Source organism: Dysidea avara, chromosome 7 (assembly GCF_963678975.1).
Source record: "Dysidea avara chromosome 7, odDysAvar1.4, whole genome shotgun sequence".
Taxonomy (NCBI): Eukaryota; Metazoa; Porifera; class Demospongiae; order Dictyoceratida; family Dysideidae; genus Dysidea; species Dysidea avara.
In genome coordinates, this window is record NC_089278.1 from 29,859,538 (window position 1) to 29,877,094 (window position 17,557).

The 17,557-nt window shown below is 38.9% G+C and overlaps 1 protein-coding gene across 1 annotated transcript; it reads left to right on the forward strand.

Annotated features, from left to right (window-relative positions):
• LOC136261157 (uncharacterized) lies at positions 1 to 6,684 on the forward strand. Its single transcript, XM_066055129.1, has 2 exons — positions 1 to 73; positions 3,929 to 6,684. The coding sequence occupies exons 1-2, from the start codon at positions 1 to 3 to the stop codon at positions 6,682 to 6,684; spliced, it is 2,829 nt and encodes a 942-aa protein (XP_065911201.1).
• Positions 6,685 to 17,557: the final 10,873 nt, after the last annotated feature.

Below are 17,557 nucleotides of genomic sequence, written 5' to 3' on the forward strand. Positions count from 1 at the left end.
ATGCCAGTGGCTTATGTGTTATCTACAATGCAGGGATTGTCCATATTTCTTGCACCATGCCCTAGCAGTGAAAGTAAGTGAGGTGAACTGCAAAGTATTGTCATTAATCGGATAGTCTCATACATTGATGCCATTCTTCCTTGGAAGTGGTGTAGAGAAGTTTGCAATGACAAGTTAAATTACAAAAAAAACTTTACTAAACAAGTACAACAAAAATATAAGAATTTCATCATACGTCATATAGTACGATTGTTCTGTACAGTACACTTAAAGAAAATTGCACTCTTTGAAATACTGGACGTCATATAAATATTTATATCCTCACAAAAAGTCTAAGTAATACAAATCTAGCACTATACCCTTTCAAAAACACTATGCATTCATAAAATCCTTTTATGGGTCAGCCTGCATATCTTGTCAATCTCAAGTGTGGAATGTATACTGTCCCTTTACCATTTTCTTGTTGTAATCTTCTTCATCTGGAGAATCCATATTTTTCATACCAACACCTCTTATTGCAGATAAAAATATTATAATGGTTACACTGCCATAAGAGGCTGTAGAGGCTAATAGTGATTGGTTCCACTGCAAAAAATCAAAGTATGCATGGTTACCACTCCTTTAAAAAAACAAGAAAAAAATTAAGCCATTTTTTTAAGTCTCATATCTTGGAAATGGTTACAGCAATTCTGCTCAAATTTGCTTTGTGGAGTACTGATAGTGTCGGGAATATCCACTGCAAAATCATCTTGCTTTGTAAAGGTAGCATGGAGCTATGAATGCATGAAAATTACATTTTCTTTCTTCCTGTCAATATCCACTAGAAATGTACTCAAGTTAAGTAGCAAGATCGACATACTATAATATTCTAATAGAACAGTCACACAAGTACAGTATATCTAAAACAAAAATCAACTAGTTAGTGTAACTAGGTAAACAAGTAGTAAAACAAGCAATATGACGACATTATCTATGCAGGAATATTACTACAGTTTACATTGGCACTAAGTGAAAAGATTAACAGTTAACATGCCAATGTAGCGAGCTAAGATGCAATACCAACATGTTTCTTGATTCATTATACTGTACAACTCTTTTTATTGCATACATAGATCCTACTTCATTTATAAGTAGTTATTGTTAAATACTAAGCAGATAGGGATAGGTATATTGAACAATACATGAGCAATAGACATCATTGCCTGAGATGCAAATTTATTATTAAAACAATCTCTGTTTTAGCCAATAGCAATAAACAACCGAGGGATAAAATTTGCAGTCAGATGATGATCACAAGCCCTTTTGTTGTAATGATCCCTACTATGTAGTTTATATTACATCTACATGTATAATGGAAATGCTGTCACTATTAAAACCGATGCAGCCACTTCTAGGCCGGCACCTTTGATTCCACAACTTCAACCCATGGCCTAATTTTTAAGGTCATACTTTCTTTACGGCTCATTCAACTAGTCGATTAGTTTGAACTATCTCAAACCTGAGCAATTTCCAATATAATACTTAATTGCTTCAAATGGACCTGTTGGGGATGTGCATCTGGATCGATCTGGTTCACTCCATTTCCCAAAGTATAAACAGTTACAACCTTTTTTGAAAACGTGGGTATTTCTGGCATGTGATACTGTTTCCAATCCCTATTAACAGTCACATATCTATGCTGTAACACAGTATAGCAAAGAGTAAGGTATACATATATATATATGGTCTGGGTGTTCACGCAAACATATTAAAGAATTGCAAGTAACTTACCCTTCAAAGTATCCTCAATGAAGCAAACAACAGTACGAGGCCAACACAAAATAAAGCAACTTCTGGTAACAACTCCCTGTATTCTACAAAATCAACAGATGCAGAGCCACAGAAAAATCTGTTATTTTCATAGCATGCTGTGCTCACAGCAATGATGGAGAAAAATAATCCATACATCACTACTATGACAACTTCAGTGATGTGAATCTTAATTCTACGTGATGATGAGACCAACCATAGCTTGGTTTTAAATGGAAAAAGCCAATCCAAGAAATAAGTGAAGAAGATGGAAACACCAAAATCCCAGAAACAAAGATATATACACAAACTGAAGCATAAATCCTGCACAAATATCAACAATAGCAAGTACGTACATATAAATAAGCAAACAACAACTGTACTATGTTAAGAATTTTATAAGAATTTTATAGCATTATGGTGCAAAAAGTACTTACACATTTACTTCCTACGTACTTCAGTCGTAGAATTGATTTGCTAACTAAAGCCACAATAATGAGCATTTGTGGCTAAAATTTGTAAAGAGCATAAAAGTATGAAGGTTCATATCCCCTAAAATAGACAAATGGATAAACTTTGGGCCTAAGTTACATTTGAGGATTTTATGCTTAGCATTTTCTAATGGATGTGTGTGAAACTGTAAGCTGTAAAACAGCACAAGCCATGCTTGAATTACGTAATTAACTTCAGTGCATATCAGAAGCATTTTTGAATACTCTAAATGTATGTCACTTGGCAGTACTTACTTTACTGTACTACCCAACCAACACTGCCAAGTTGTCATGTCAAGACAAAGTTATGAGATTTTTTACATACATTTCACTAGTTGCATTCGTTCTTGATAGTCAAGATCACCAATGGTATTTTTCAAATTACAACCAAAATCCAGTTGGCACTATACTTTCTTTATAATGATTGGCAAAGGTGCAACATTTAAACTCAATTTGTCAAACACAAGATGGTCAACTGTGAAGAAAGGAGGGATGACTAATTATAGGCTTATAGTAATGTTTTTCAAGATATTTTGCTAACATCGCCTCAAAGAAAATAGCCTGTTGAGTTCTGCACATCTATTATTCTAGCATACAATGGAACCTCGACTAATTGGGGTGTTTGTATACTCAAATAGTACATAAGATCAAACATCCATGCATTTATATACAGAGCTTAGCTAAATTACTCTAACAAACATACACTTGTTGACAAAATACTCTATTATTGAGCAGTCAATTTGGCATTCGGATAATCAAAAGTTTGGTTAATCATTGTTCGGATACTGTAATTCAGAAACCAAGAAAATGCCATTTTCACACATCCGTAGCTCAATAGTACCTAAACAGACATGTCTGCTGTGAAACTCCCTCAGAGTAGCTCACCTCCTATTCCAAATTTGAATTTAATTTACCTAGCTACCATTGAGATATGTGCCTTCAAATTTCATCTTATTTTCTTTGTATTTTTCTTCTTAATCTACTTACATATTACATTGAAAAATCTTCAAACCAGGGACCTCCACACCTACATATATGACTACGCCCTTTACCACTCTGCCACTGCTGTCAGTTGCTCAACTCACTTAAATTACAGTTGCTTGTATGGAAACCTTATAGTTGCCACAGATTTTAGTAACAGTATTAGATAGCTAAAAAAGAATTGCCAGAAACAGCAATCAGAATGTAATAGACTTAAACCTAATATTAAAAACAACGACAGATACAAAAAATAGCATACGTTCTGCAGTATGTATTAAAATACACTAAATTTTATACGTGGTTGGTTACTCTTTTATTTAGCATGGTACACCAGAAGTGGTATCGTCAGCATGTTGCCTAGCAGCAAAGAAATGAAGATGGACATACATACATATGGCTTTTACACGTATATCATGTGTACTGTACCTTGAAATTTACAAAAGTATTGTCGGAGATTGCGACTGAACTGATAACTATATGCACACACACGCATGCGCACACAATAATGTTGTAGTGCTGCACTGTATTTAGAGCTTAACATGTGATAGAATAATAGTGGCAGCGTGAGTAGTTGTATCCGTGTCCATCACGAAGAGGACGCTCATCAGGGCCTGCATTACTTCCCAGACCACCTAGTGCTAGTGTTAATTCCCTTCATGTCATTACAGCACATCATCAGGAGGAGTGTGACTTGCAAAGATTCTGGCAGGTAGAAGACACAGCAATCACACCAACAGAACCAGACAAATCAGATGCTCAATTTCTAACCTCATACTCTGCCTCTCACATCTCAAGGTTGAATGATGGAACCTATTGTGCAGGCTTCCCTTGGAGAGAGGAACATCTCCCACTTCCAGACAATCTTGAAGTGTGCCAGAGGCGTACTAGGTCCTTAGCTCATAGACTTGCTAAGTCCCCCGGTTTGCTACAAACATACGATGCAATCCTTAAGGAGCAGTTAAGCAGAGGCTTCATTGAGCTTGTTTCAGAGTCTGACAAGAGTAGTCTGTCCCACTACATCCCTCACCACCCAGTGAGCAAGGACTCAGCCACTACTCCTATAAGGATAGTGTATGACTGTAGCTGCCGCCAGTCACGTGATTACCCTAGTCTGAATGACTGCCTCCTCACAGGTCCTCCATTTCTCAATGACTTAACATCAATCATTCTCCGCTTCCGCTCTCACCTCTATGGTATCTCAACTGATATAGAGAAGGCGTTCCTTCACATAGCTCTACGGGAGAAAGATCGCAACTTTACAAGGTTTCTTTGGCTCTCAGATCCCAGCAATCCTAACAGTGAATTCACAGTCTACCGATTTCGGACAGTGCTGTTTGGATCTGTAAGTTCCCCCTTTATGTTGTTTGCCACCCTTAACCGTCACTTGTTGCAACATGATACTCGCATTTCTCACAACATACGGTGTAACCTATATGTTGATAATGTGGTTACAGGGTGCAATACTGAGAAGGAAGCTGTACAATTCTACCGACAGGCGAGATCCATGCTGTCTGAAGCCAAGTTCAATCTGAGGGCCTGGGCATCGAACAGTAAACAAATGGTGGAACTGTCACAACAAGATGGAACATTTGACAGCTCCAACCCCATCAATGTCCTTGGAATTCGATGGGACACGTCAACAGACAAGTTATCACTCTCACTGAAGGGTTTACGCCACCCAATCACATTGACCACCAAGCGTGAAGTATTGAAGGATACATCCAAGTTATTCGACCCCCTGGGCATTACTAGCCCAGTGACTGTGCGTGCCAAACTCTTTATGCAGAAGCTCTGGCAATTACGGGTGGAATGGGATGAACCATTGGATGCCAACATCAGAGACGAGTGGAATATCATTATCAGTGATATTCAGAGGCTGTCTGAGTTAACTATCGACCGATGCTACCTCAAGAAGGTCTTCCACAGACCCGATATCACACTGCACGTGTTTGCAGATGCCAGCACGAAGGCATACGGAGCAGTAGCCTTCCTTGTGAGTGATGACATTGTAACATTTGTGATGGCCAAGAACCGTGTTGCTCCACTGAAGAGTCTGACTCTACCAAAGCTTGAATTGATGGCTGCTGTTATTGCCTCAAGAGTTGCAACATTCATTCAAGATGCTCTGCAACTACAGGATACTCCCACCCATTTCTGGGGGGATAGCCAGATTGTGCTGCACTGGCTGGCAAGCATGAAACAGTTGCCACAATTTGTTCAACACCGAGTGGTAGAGATCAGAACAGCCTTCCCAAATGCAACTTGGAATTTCTGCCCCACTGCACACAACCCTGCTGACCTGCTGACGCGTGGCATAAGTTTTGAGCTCCTTAACTCACAAGGTAATCTGTGGTGGAAGGGCCCACCGTGGTTGACTACACCTCACGCTTGGCCAACATGGCAGCCGGAGCCACAAATTCACCTGCATGCAGCCACAGCTATTGCGGAGGAATTCACACCTCAGCCACCTACCAATCCCGATGTTGGTCTTCACAAGATCATCCAACTGAACAACTACAGCTCACTACACAAGCTTTTGGCTGTCACAGCGTACATATACAGATTCGTAAACAACCTGTGCAGATCACGGCCCAAGCTGCATGGCCCCTTAACTGCCAAGGAGCTCAACTCTGCACAAACTAGATGGATCCAAGCTTGCCAAGAGCTTAGATACCCATTGGAGATGGCTAGTGCCAAATCCAAGTGCATCCGTCCTGAAGTGAAGAGGCTACCTCTTGTCAGGCAACTTCGGTTATTTATGGATGACAGGGGCCTCTTGCGGTGTGGGGGACGGATACACAATGCTCCTCTCAGTGAGCTGGCCAGGTTTCCATACCTGTTGCCACAGAATAACCACCTAACCACACTTATTGTTTACCACACGCATGTTTTTCTTTCCCATGCAGGTGTTGGATCTACCCTGACAGCCATCCGACAATCATACTGGATACCTTCAGGGCGTCAGTATGTCAAAAAACTTTTACGACAATGCACAATATGTAGACGACATGGAGGAAGACCATATGCAGCCCTTGAATCAGCACCACTTCCGAGGGTCAGAGTGCAGGATGTACCACCATTTTCCATCACTGGCGTAGACTTTACAGGAGCTCTGTATGTCAAACAACAGAACAATGAGGAAAACAAAGTCTACATCTGTCTATTTACTTGCGCCACTTCTAGGGCAATACACCTGGAAGTAGTTACAGACCTCTCCACTACAACTTTCCTGCTTGCCTTTCGTCGCTTCGTTGCCAGGAGATCATTGCCGGTTGTCATGATGTCAGACAATGCAACCACATACTCTTCAGCTGCAGAAGAACTCTCCAAGCTTCTGACATCAGAGGAAATTGCCACCACTTTGGGCCGGGAAGGTACAGTGTGGAAATTTATACCAAAGAGAGCACCATGGTTTGGCGGTTAATGGGAACGGCTTATTGGCCTCACCAAGATGGCAGTGAAGAAGATGCTAGGAAGGGCCCATGTTAATCTTGTGACACTCCAAACAATCACAGCAGAAGTTGAAGCTATCCTGAATGATCGCCCTCTAACCTACATTTCCGATGACATATCAGACCTAGAGCCATTTACACCGGCACATCTCTTACATGGACGACGGCTGACTAAACTGCCTCATGAACAAGCCACCATTGAAGATATATCAGACCCCAGTTACCTGGACGCAGATCAACTGAGCATATCAGAACAATTCAATATATTTTAATGTCATTCAGCTATAGTATGAAAATGTACTGTTTGTTCAATTAGAATTTTTTTTTAAAAAGTGATTCTACAGAAACCTGTTAATTTTAGCAACTTTTATATGCTCACCTGTATAGCACGTATATCCTATAGGGGGTGGGTGGATGGGAGGGTGCGGAGGGGAGGGGTGATGGGTCGCCCACGCACAAGAAGTGGTTGACAGTGAAAAAAACAGTGTATAAGTATCATGCAACTGTTTAAATATATACGTTCTTTGATTGTATATACATTAGTTTGCCAGCGATAGTTATAAACGGCGAACAGAATGTAATGAATCGCCCGCCCACGCACAATTTGCGCCTTCGTTAAAATGGCCTTGCTCAAAGACGATTAAATGTCTAGGACGTAGTTTTCTGTATAAATACTTTGGTTTGTTATCATGCTGTAATATTGAGCTGCTGTGTTATGCTATAATAACATTAATGCTTATATTATTATTTTAATGATGTTTCTATTACTTTAGTGCACGGTGGGAGGTGGAAGCGTCCATGATGGCGATTGGGCACTGTGCAAATAAGGTGAGTGTATGCTTTGTACAAAGAAGCCCACGTAGCTGTGCAGGGCTCATCTTCTGTATAGTCTTTTTGTTTTTGTTTTTTTGAGGGGTAGCCAACGCCCATGCAAAACACCGAAATGGTGTACCAGAGGGGTTGCCAACGCCCACGCAAAGCACTCAAATGGTGTGTACGAGAGTCCCGATCTTTATGTATTTAAAAGCATTTAGTGAGATTGCTAACTAGTAACTACCTGTACAGTTGTTGATCTACATCTTGTTTTAGCTATTCGTGATCGATCATTGTCTACTTTGTTAAACTCACTTTCTCCATTATTTTTACGTGATTTTGGATTTAGGATTTGGTTTCTAAATATTTGTGTATTTCTGATTGGATTTCTCACATAGTGTACAAGAGTCTCAAGGCATTGGCTACCCCTCGCTTTTTACCAAAAATCAGTTCATCTCTACTTGACAAAGGTAGTCTGACCATCTAATTATGATATTAGAATCTAAATTAAATTCTTGATCACAGATACACATTTCCCTTGTTGCTATATGTGGTGGACCACAATATTAACTAATGTAAACAACCCTTACCATACCTTGTAGTGTTTTATTTTTATGTGAATATGTTGTGTAGTGTAGTGTAGTGTGTGTGTGTGTGTTTGTGTGTGTTTATTTGTGTGTGTGTGTGTGTGTGTGTGTGTGTGCGTGCGTGCGTGCGTGCGTGCGTGCGTGATAAAGATTTTTTTAAATTCACCAATTAAAATGTGACCGTTTTTTCTACAGGTTTACATGCTGGAGATCTGCAAACACCTAACTTGAAAGTTTTATAATAACCATTTTTTTTAAAATTAATATTTATTTGATTACATTTACAAAGTTGGATCATGTGATCAAAATAGTCTAATGTGTTATTAGCATGATGTACAAGAGCTATTGACCATTGAAAAGTTGATGAATTAAACATTCACGAAAGGAATGCTTCTCCATTGCAACTCGCCCACGCAATATAGCGCGCGCGTCACTAATGATTAGTGCTCAGCCGGGGTATGCGATAGTCTCGCGTGCCAGACGGTTTGTGTGGGGGCGGTAAATAAACCGTCTGGTCACTGTTGCACACATTCCGGGACCACTGCCGGAATGTTGGCAGAGCCAATCAGATCGCTTCGCGGACTCTGTGACGAAACAAACACTAATAATTCAAATTCTTAGTGTAATAAAGAACTGAATCTCGGCTACAGATTACTTTTTCGAAAGTTTAACAACGCCATGGGCTTAGGATCTTTGTTTCCCTAGTACAGGGCTCTTAAAAGCTTTGGTATAAGAACGATTATGGTTCACTACGGATTTGTGAAACGGCGGAATTGTAGAGTAAGACGTTCAGCAATGTTTCGAATACGTCACCAGGACAATACCAGTACAATTATCGTCTTAGTCTGCTCACAGAGGTGATTGGAACGATTATTACATCATCCTTGGCGCAAAACAATGCCGTGATGTAATCTAATTGCATTCCAGTGAGTTCACGGAAAGTGTGCAACAGGGGTAAGTAGAATTCTAGGAAAACGGGAACGGAAACGGAAAGCGGGAACGGAAACGACCAACGGAAAATGCCTGATGAAGGTTATCATGTCAATATACGGGTTAGATTTTACAGCATGATGCTTCTTTGTAACATTGTTGGACCCTTTCGTACTGTTCCGCTAAAGCGATCGAAACTCTCTAATAGAGCAGTCACCGTGCATTAAAATACTCTACTAGAACAGTCAAGAATGTTTTTGTAAACTATGCGGACCTGCTTTAAACCTGTGAATGATATGGCTGGCAAAGATTAGGTATGTAGACTAGCTAAGTCATCAACACTGACTGTTAACTGTTCCTTTAAAACTATAAACATTTTAAAAGATTCAACACTGAAACATGCTTGAAGAAGTTTGTGAAGTATTCTAATTATATAGACTGAAGACAGTGTCTATATAGGCTATGCACTTACATGCAACTTCCTGATAAGAGTTATGTATGATAAGGTATGCTGTTAGCTTGCTTGTCAGCTCCAAGACGTGTATGGCTGGTCTCATATGACACACACTAGCTATATCATCAACACTCTATTTAATTTTTATTTTCATTAAAGTTTTACAGCACAAGTGCTGAAGGTCTGTAAGACACCTGGTCCTACAGCCTGCTCAAAGACATTAGATACTAAGACATTAGCTACTTAAGGTGTGTTTGAAAAGTTGCAGAGAGAAAAAAAAACTGAAATAACTATACTCCTTGAAACCATACAAAAGATTCAACAATTAAGAATGAAGTGATTTCAATTGACAGTGTTTACATAAAGATGTTCCTTGTCAAGATAAAAGTTAGGTAGGTGGTAGATACAGTACGTGTCAGGCTGAGGTGACTCCAATGAAGAGGCTGAGGGTTGCCAGCTATAGTACAATGATTCACAAGCTTTCAATACTAAAAGGCCCCTGGTGAGATACATGGTTTGCAAAACATTCTGTGACTGCTCTATTAGAGTATTTTAATGGACGGTGACTGCTCTATTAGAGAGTTTCGATCATTTTAGCGGAACAGTACGGAGGGTCCAACAATGTAGCATCATGCTGTAAAATCTAACCCGTATATTGAGATGATAACCTTCATCAGGCATTTTCCGTTGGTCGTTTCCGTTCCCGCTTTCCGTTTCCGTTCCGTTCCCGTTTTCCTAGAATTCTACTTACCCGTGCAACAGTGACCAGACGGTTTATTTGCCGCCCCCACACAAACCGTCTGGCACGCGAGACTAGGTATGCGACTATTGGATTGAGATGGTGATTTTTATAAAATTATTTGTATCATGTATAACGTTCGTCACGAACGGTACAGCTAGCTGAAGTATTCAAGCAAGGAGCGATCTAGCCTTGTATCACCGGGATTCGTTAAAAAGTTCGCGCCTGGATTGTTGGGGTGAGCCAATATTTTCATTGCCAATGGTTTTATGTATAATGTTAAACCCCCTACTTTGTACCATGAAAAGGGCCGTATTAAGCTGTTGCGTTTTACGTGAAAGTAGATGTCATCCTGGCCATTCCTGATAGAACCGGGGAAAGGTTTAAAAGTTATCTGACGCTCCATGACAGAGCCTTAAAAACCTGCTTCCAGTGTAAACGCGTGTATCTTGTAAACGAAAAAATATTTTTTTTAAGTCGCTTAATTGTTTGATATGGGAGAAACGCCAAGAAGCAGTCAATCCTGCTAGAACACTTTACCAGCAGATGGAGAAATGAATACTTGACTTCGTTGAGAGAGTTCTATCGTCCTTCAGGAAGAGGTGGCCAATAAATCAAGGTTGGCGACATAGTGTTGGTACATGACGACTGTGTACTGGAAGCTAGCTGTAGTTGAAAGTTTAGTGGCAGGTAATGATGGATTGGTCCGCTCAGCAAACATTCGTACAAAGAACGGCATTACCAACAGACCTGTCTTGAAGTTATATCCACTGGAAGTAACAAGTGATGCAACAAATATGCGAAGTCAAGTCGTTAATGAACCAGATAACCAGGAAGGACTTATAATTAATCCAAGTGGCCTTCACATTGACAATCGTCCGAAACGGAGAGCTGCAGAACAGGCCCGGAAGCAGATAAGGGATTGGGCGAGATGCATCCGTGCCCCCCCGGAGGATGTCGGAGATTGCGACTGAACTGATAACTATAAGCACACACACGCATGCGCACACAATAATGTTGTAATGCTGCACTGTATTTAGAGCTTAACACGTGATAGAATAATAGTGGCAGCGTGAGTAGTTGTATCCGTGTCCATCACGAAGAGGACGCTCATCTAGTTACCGAACTACATCCTATACTATCACTCCTTCCGTCAAGTATGTTGATTTATTGATCTATGCTTTTTAAATAGTTTTCATCTGAAAACATCAATGCATGTTCGAAGAACTTGGCCACATATCGGATCATAATTAGGCACACTGCAATAAAGCAGCATGCACCATATTACATCTGTAGTTCAAGTAAATGTACTGTAGCAACACACAAGCTCAGCCAAAACATTCAAGTAACATGGTAAGGAACTTGTCAATATGTGTATATTATTTGTGAAACACCAATTGGCTTAATATCCAATAACATCATTAACTAGAAGCCACAAAAGTAGTAACAAAATCTCTACATTTTAATTTTGCTGTTGATACCAAAAAGACTTTCTGTCCTGACATCCTTGCTAATCCAACACAACTTTCTTATCCCAATGAGGATCTGTATTGTCATACCAAAAAGTATATAACTTCATTACACCGTACTATGACTATACTTTTGATATCACATACTGTACCTAATGACTGACAGATCTTCAAAAATAAGGCTAAGGAGGTATAAGTTTTGCTTACAGTTCAAGTAGCTGGTACGTATTTTTTATTTATTAAATTTTATTTATTAAGGCTTTACAGCACAAGTGCTGAAGGTCTGTAGCACCCTGGTCCTACAGCCTGTTTAAAGGTGTTACAGAAAGTGTGCTTGAAAAGGTGGAGAAAAGAGAAAAATAATCCATGGCAGCCTTGAACCTGCAGCCATCCGATTAAAGTATACATAGTGAATAAACGGATTAAGATGTCTGGCATAATGTAATGTTCTGATGGCTAAAAGCCACATAGCTAATATGAAGTGAAAAGAGCTAAGAAATTTGGTATCAACTTTAGCCCAGTGTTGACATTTGAATTCTACACAATGTTACCAACATTTAATGCTTTCATGGCTGTATGAATCCAGCTTCTTAGTTAACTATAGCTCAAGACACTGAGGAGGTTCTTATTGCTACTGTACAGCCAGTGTCACAGGACAAGACAGAGAGTGGGGAGCAAAGTACAGGAAGCAGACAGATAGCAGATTATTAAAGATCCCCATTGACTACCCACAAGAGGAGGATAATAAAAGTCAAGAGAAATTTTGCTAAGTTGAGATCAATATCAGATGATAGAGAGTGTCCTGTGAAACATTGAGACAGATAAATCTGTTCACCTTATTCCTCCACTATGTGACCATAAAGAATTGTTTGAGGAAGCTCATAGTGGAGCATTTGGTGCTCATTTGAGAGATTCAAAAGAATTATCAAAACATTGAGATGAGGAGTGATATTCCAAATGGTGTCAGAGCTGTTTGGTGTGTGACACATGTTAAGGCTGTACGTCCTCCATTGACAGCTATACCTGTTGAGGGTCCAGTGGGAGTTGATGTGATTCAGTTCACTAGATCACTGACATGTCAGCAATCTATATGCCGTTGAGTTTACTGACTATCTCACAATATGGTCAGACTGGTATTAAGGACCAATCACTTTTGCCAAGTTGCTTGTGCATAGAGAAGATAATTTGTCGTCATGGTGTTCCATGTCAGTTGATGCCAGATCGTGGTCCTGCATTCTTATCACACTTATGTTTAATGACAGAAACCCATAAATTATTAGAGGTACATAAATAAACATTACAGCATCTCAGGTACCACCCACAAACTAATGGACTGACAGAACGATTTATAATTATGAGTATAACTTTCTGCATGTGACCAGCTACAGGTAAGCCAGGGGAATAAGGGTTGCAACCCGGCCCTATTTTGCATTGTGTCACACTAGGAGTATAACTACGTGTTAGATTGTCAGGCACAGATAGAGTCAAAATTCCTCATGACTGTCAGTTTTTAGCTACACCTATATACCTATTTAAACTTTACTAAAATACTTAAAACGCATCAATTCATTATGCGTGCAAAGTGTAATTTTATAAGGCATGAATAGCTGATCATATACGTAGAATAAAAAAGTACTGTAACAGTAGTTAGCTATAAGGATTGCCGTTCACAATGCTCTCATTTTATAATCATATTATATATACGTATCTACAATCACTGAACTTGCAACCATAAATACTTATATATGTACATCAAGAATATTAGATTGAAATACTCCTACAAAGCAGTCGCTCTAATACAACTCTCAATCAAATGTTAATAAGCCATAGTATAAAATGTTTCAATTACTAGCAGATTTTATGTAAAAGGGTCCAGGGGGTTAGCCGCACACACAAACTCCAAGTCATATACGCTAAAGTGTACAATCCCTCTATAAATTTGTACATGTCATCTAACTATACATAGTCTTTTGCAGCTATAGGCTTATACTGAGGATGAATCTTTAATAAAAACGTGAAAGCTGAATAAAAATAATATGTTGGATTTTTCCAATTTTCAAGTATTATATGTCACACTATCTTTCACAAGAGTGAGTACACTACAAGGGTCTTTACATAGAGACTTTACAAATTTATAAATAGGTTTCTTACGATTATTCTTTGTATGGTCCACTGATCATTTGGTAACGGCTATGTTTTTCTACATTCTGTACCGCTACGTAGTTTCGTATTACTTTCTTTAGATCTTTTAACTGTTTCCATAATGATGGTGACTATAGCTATATTCTTGACTAAATTGTAGTACTTGTGCTTTCTTTGACTCAACTAACTGATTAATGTTGCGAATAAGTAGGGACCCGCCAATTATGCTCATTATTTTACCTATTAGCTATGCTATGCTGCACTGCTAAAAAATTTACCTATTATGCTTAAATTAATACTAGGCATTCCAGACCGATTTTTAAATTTTGGAAAAACGGGCTTTTTATATGCTCAATAGATAGAGTATTGATTGTCGATCTCAGAAATATATAGTTTGTTGGGTTGGAATTAGCTACTTTGGCATGCACAGTGCTTAAAAACTGAAAAAAGGTACATTTTTTCTCCAGGGCTCCCCATACATTTTACAAGGAAAAATGGCACAATTGAATCAGGAAGCCATCTAGCAATTTTGACTATCTTGAAACTGCAGTTGCTCCTAGCTGCAAATTTGTACATGTAATGAGAGTAACTTCAGGTCTTATTGGATCTCAGCAATCTTTGTATGCTTTGTGGTGAGCAAATATGTTTCACCTACTGCACACTTCTCAATACAGTGGTGTATACCCACAAGTGGCTATCTCAAGTTGGTAAAAACATCAAGTTAGCAACTAATAAAGTAAACAACTAAAGTGGAGGTGCCACAATGATGCAACAATACCTAAGGTGGAGTTGTGGTTTCAATTATGGCATTGTTATGCCGACTCTGAAGTGGTTTATACTTTTGAGCTGATGACACAACCATCAGAAAATTACTCTGGAGCTGAAAATCGCTAACCCGAGCGAAGTAACTACGCACTTTAAAGTAAGCACCAGTGACTACCTTCCACCCGACAGTACGTTTTTCAAAGTTTTAAAGTATTCTACATACATTACAAGGTTTGAAAAGATTACAAAACAACACAGAACTTACTTATATGTAACGCGCACGATAAAACTAAGATTTTCATGATGATCAGCGTGTGGACAACCCCCACAGCGATTTTCATCCTCATTGGAGCTCGGACGACGGAACAATCCCAAGTTAAACACGAGTTGTCATTTTGTGCCAGGGTTCTATTGGGGAATATACGGAGAATTCTTTTATTAAAAAATCTCGGATACTGGAATGCCTATTAATACTCTATATTTACCTATTATGCTCAAATTATGCTCAATATTTTAACCTCAGTTCCCATGTTTTTCTAATAACTTTGCACTTTATGGGAAAACAGTAAGTAGTTGAAGCACAGACTGTAAATCCTTGCTTGTCAAAATGCATGTTGCAGAAAAGATCGATATACTCTAATAGAGCAGTCAGCTACCTGATAATTTTATTGGAGTTACTGACTGTTCTATTAGGATCTTTTTGTGGGATATGTATTTCGACAAGTGAGTATTGCACAAGTTTTCTACCTATTATGCTAGCATTATGCTCATTGATTTCACGCACCTATTATGCTCATTATTATGCCAGCATAATCGGCGGGTCCCTACGAACATAGGCGGCGGAAAGGGGGGGGCTAGGGGGCTGAAGCCCCCCTAAGAATGATATCACACCGAAATTATCTTCTTGGAGTGGGGCTGAAAACCGTGATAAAGATCGAGATACTCTAATGGAGCAGTCACTCTAATAAAGTAGTCAGTGTGTAGCGAGATATGTAAGGATTTTTATGTAGTTTCTCAGCTAAAAATGGTAGCTGGTGAGGTGGAAAGCTCTTGTCAGTTGGTTGTGACTTTTTTTTTTTTTGGTCTCACCTTACCAAACTATAGAAATAAGTCTGGGTCAGCCCAGCCCCCCTCATATCAACTACTTGCTCCGCCGCTGCCTACGAATAATGCACAGATGCTAGCGTCATGTTACTTTTAGATGATTTTTGATTATGATTATGATGTGATTTGGGTTGAGGCTTAGAAGCCTGTACACCCATTCAATTACATACATATACATACATAAATTAGATGCAATGAACAAAAATTAACTATGAATATAATTATTGCATTAACATAAATCTAGTCATAAAAGTAATTAAAGAATTTCCTACAATATCACTAGTAAGATTGTTCCAATCATTAATTACTCTAGTACCAAAATAGTTGACCCGACATGAAAGGTGGGCAGGGGGCTTAAGTAATTTATATGCGTGACCTCTAGTTTGTGTATTGTGGGAGAAAGTAAAAAAGTTGGAATGATCTAGATTGAAGCAATCGTTCAACATCTTGAAAAGAAATATTAAGTCACCACGTCTGTGCCTGTACAAAAGAGATGGTAAATTCATTGATGTCAGTCGATCTATGTAAGACTTGTCTCTTAAAGATGGTACTAGTTTTGTAGCATGCCGTTGCACACCCTCAAGTTTACGTTGATCTAATACATAATGGGGTCCCCAAATTACATTTCCGTATTCTAATCAGTATTGGTCGAACCATTGATTTGTACAACCGTGATAGTACAAATTCATTCAAATCGATAAAGCTTCTTTTCATACAAGCCAATACCCTGTTCGCTTTCATAGCTACTTCAGAAGCGTGTTGGTGGAACTTTAAATTCACATCAAATATAATACCCAAGTCCTTATGACGATTAACTGAGTCCAATGAGACACCATTAAGATAGTAGCCTCCAAAGCTGTGTGTGGCTCGACCAAAGTGAATCACTTTACATTTAGTAACATTGAACTTCATTTTGAACGATAATGTTCCAAGGCTAATAGGAGTTTATCTCGAAAATGCACTAGAAATGTTATACTGAAGTTTCAATAGAGTAACCTATCAGAAAATTATTTACAAGTAATCTATATATCAGAAAATTATTTACAAACTCACATAGATCTCTCTTCATCCCTACAAAATCAGATTTGTGCTAAAGGAATGCAAATAGCTTGCTTCAAAAGAAGCAGCATCTTTAAATTTACACTGGACTCAAGCTTGTGGGTATATTGAGGCAGAGCTGTTTTATTATCAATAGCAACTTCCTTACTAGCAAGATACACAAGAACCAAAGTCAAGTGACTCAAGTTGTATATAATTCTTGCAGCATTATATTGGATCAGATGCTTAGTTTACAATGTTTTACAGTTAAGGAAACACTGGCAGAGAACACTCCAGGATGACTCTGGAAGCACTTTAAGGTAAATGAAGCCACTTTTTAAGGCTATAGAACAGTCACATTTACATGTATATATCTTTTCCTAGCCACTCAATTTGTTTTTAAAATGCAGTAAAGCGATCTAAAATATGAAAATTATCTTTTTCCTGGGGGGCAAGCCCTGCAGACACCCATGAATGACATCCGCATTCCTCTAATAAAACTTCAACTATATTAAACTTCCCTTAATAATATGTTTTAGAAATATCTGATATTATGTTTTTCAGTCCTAAACCTAGTGTGTAGTTAGAAATTTTAAATAACATTTCTTGGGGACAATGGGGAGGTTGGGGTGGCATGCTCCCAGCTGGAGCAAGCTCTGCATGCTGAGTACATGTACTTATATACACACTAGAGTGCATGCATCATTCATAAGCACTGCATCAAGGTCTGCCTCACCTATTTTATGCATGTAGTTCAGACATTGACTTGACAAGTATAAGCACTGGTATAATTGTGACTGGGCC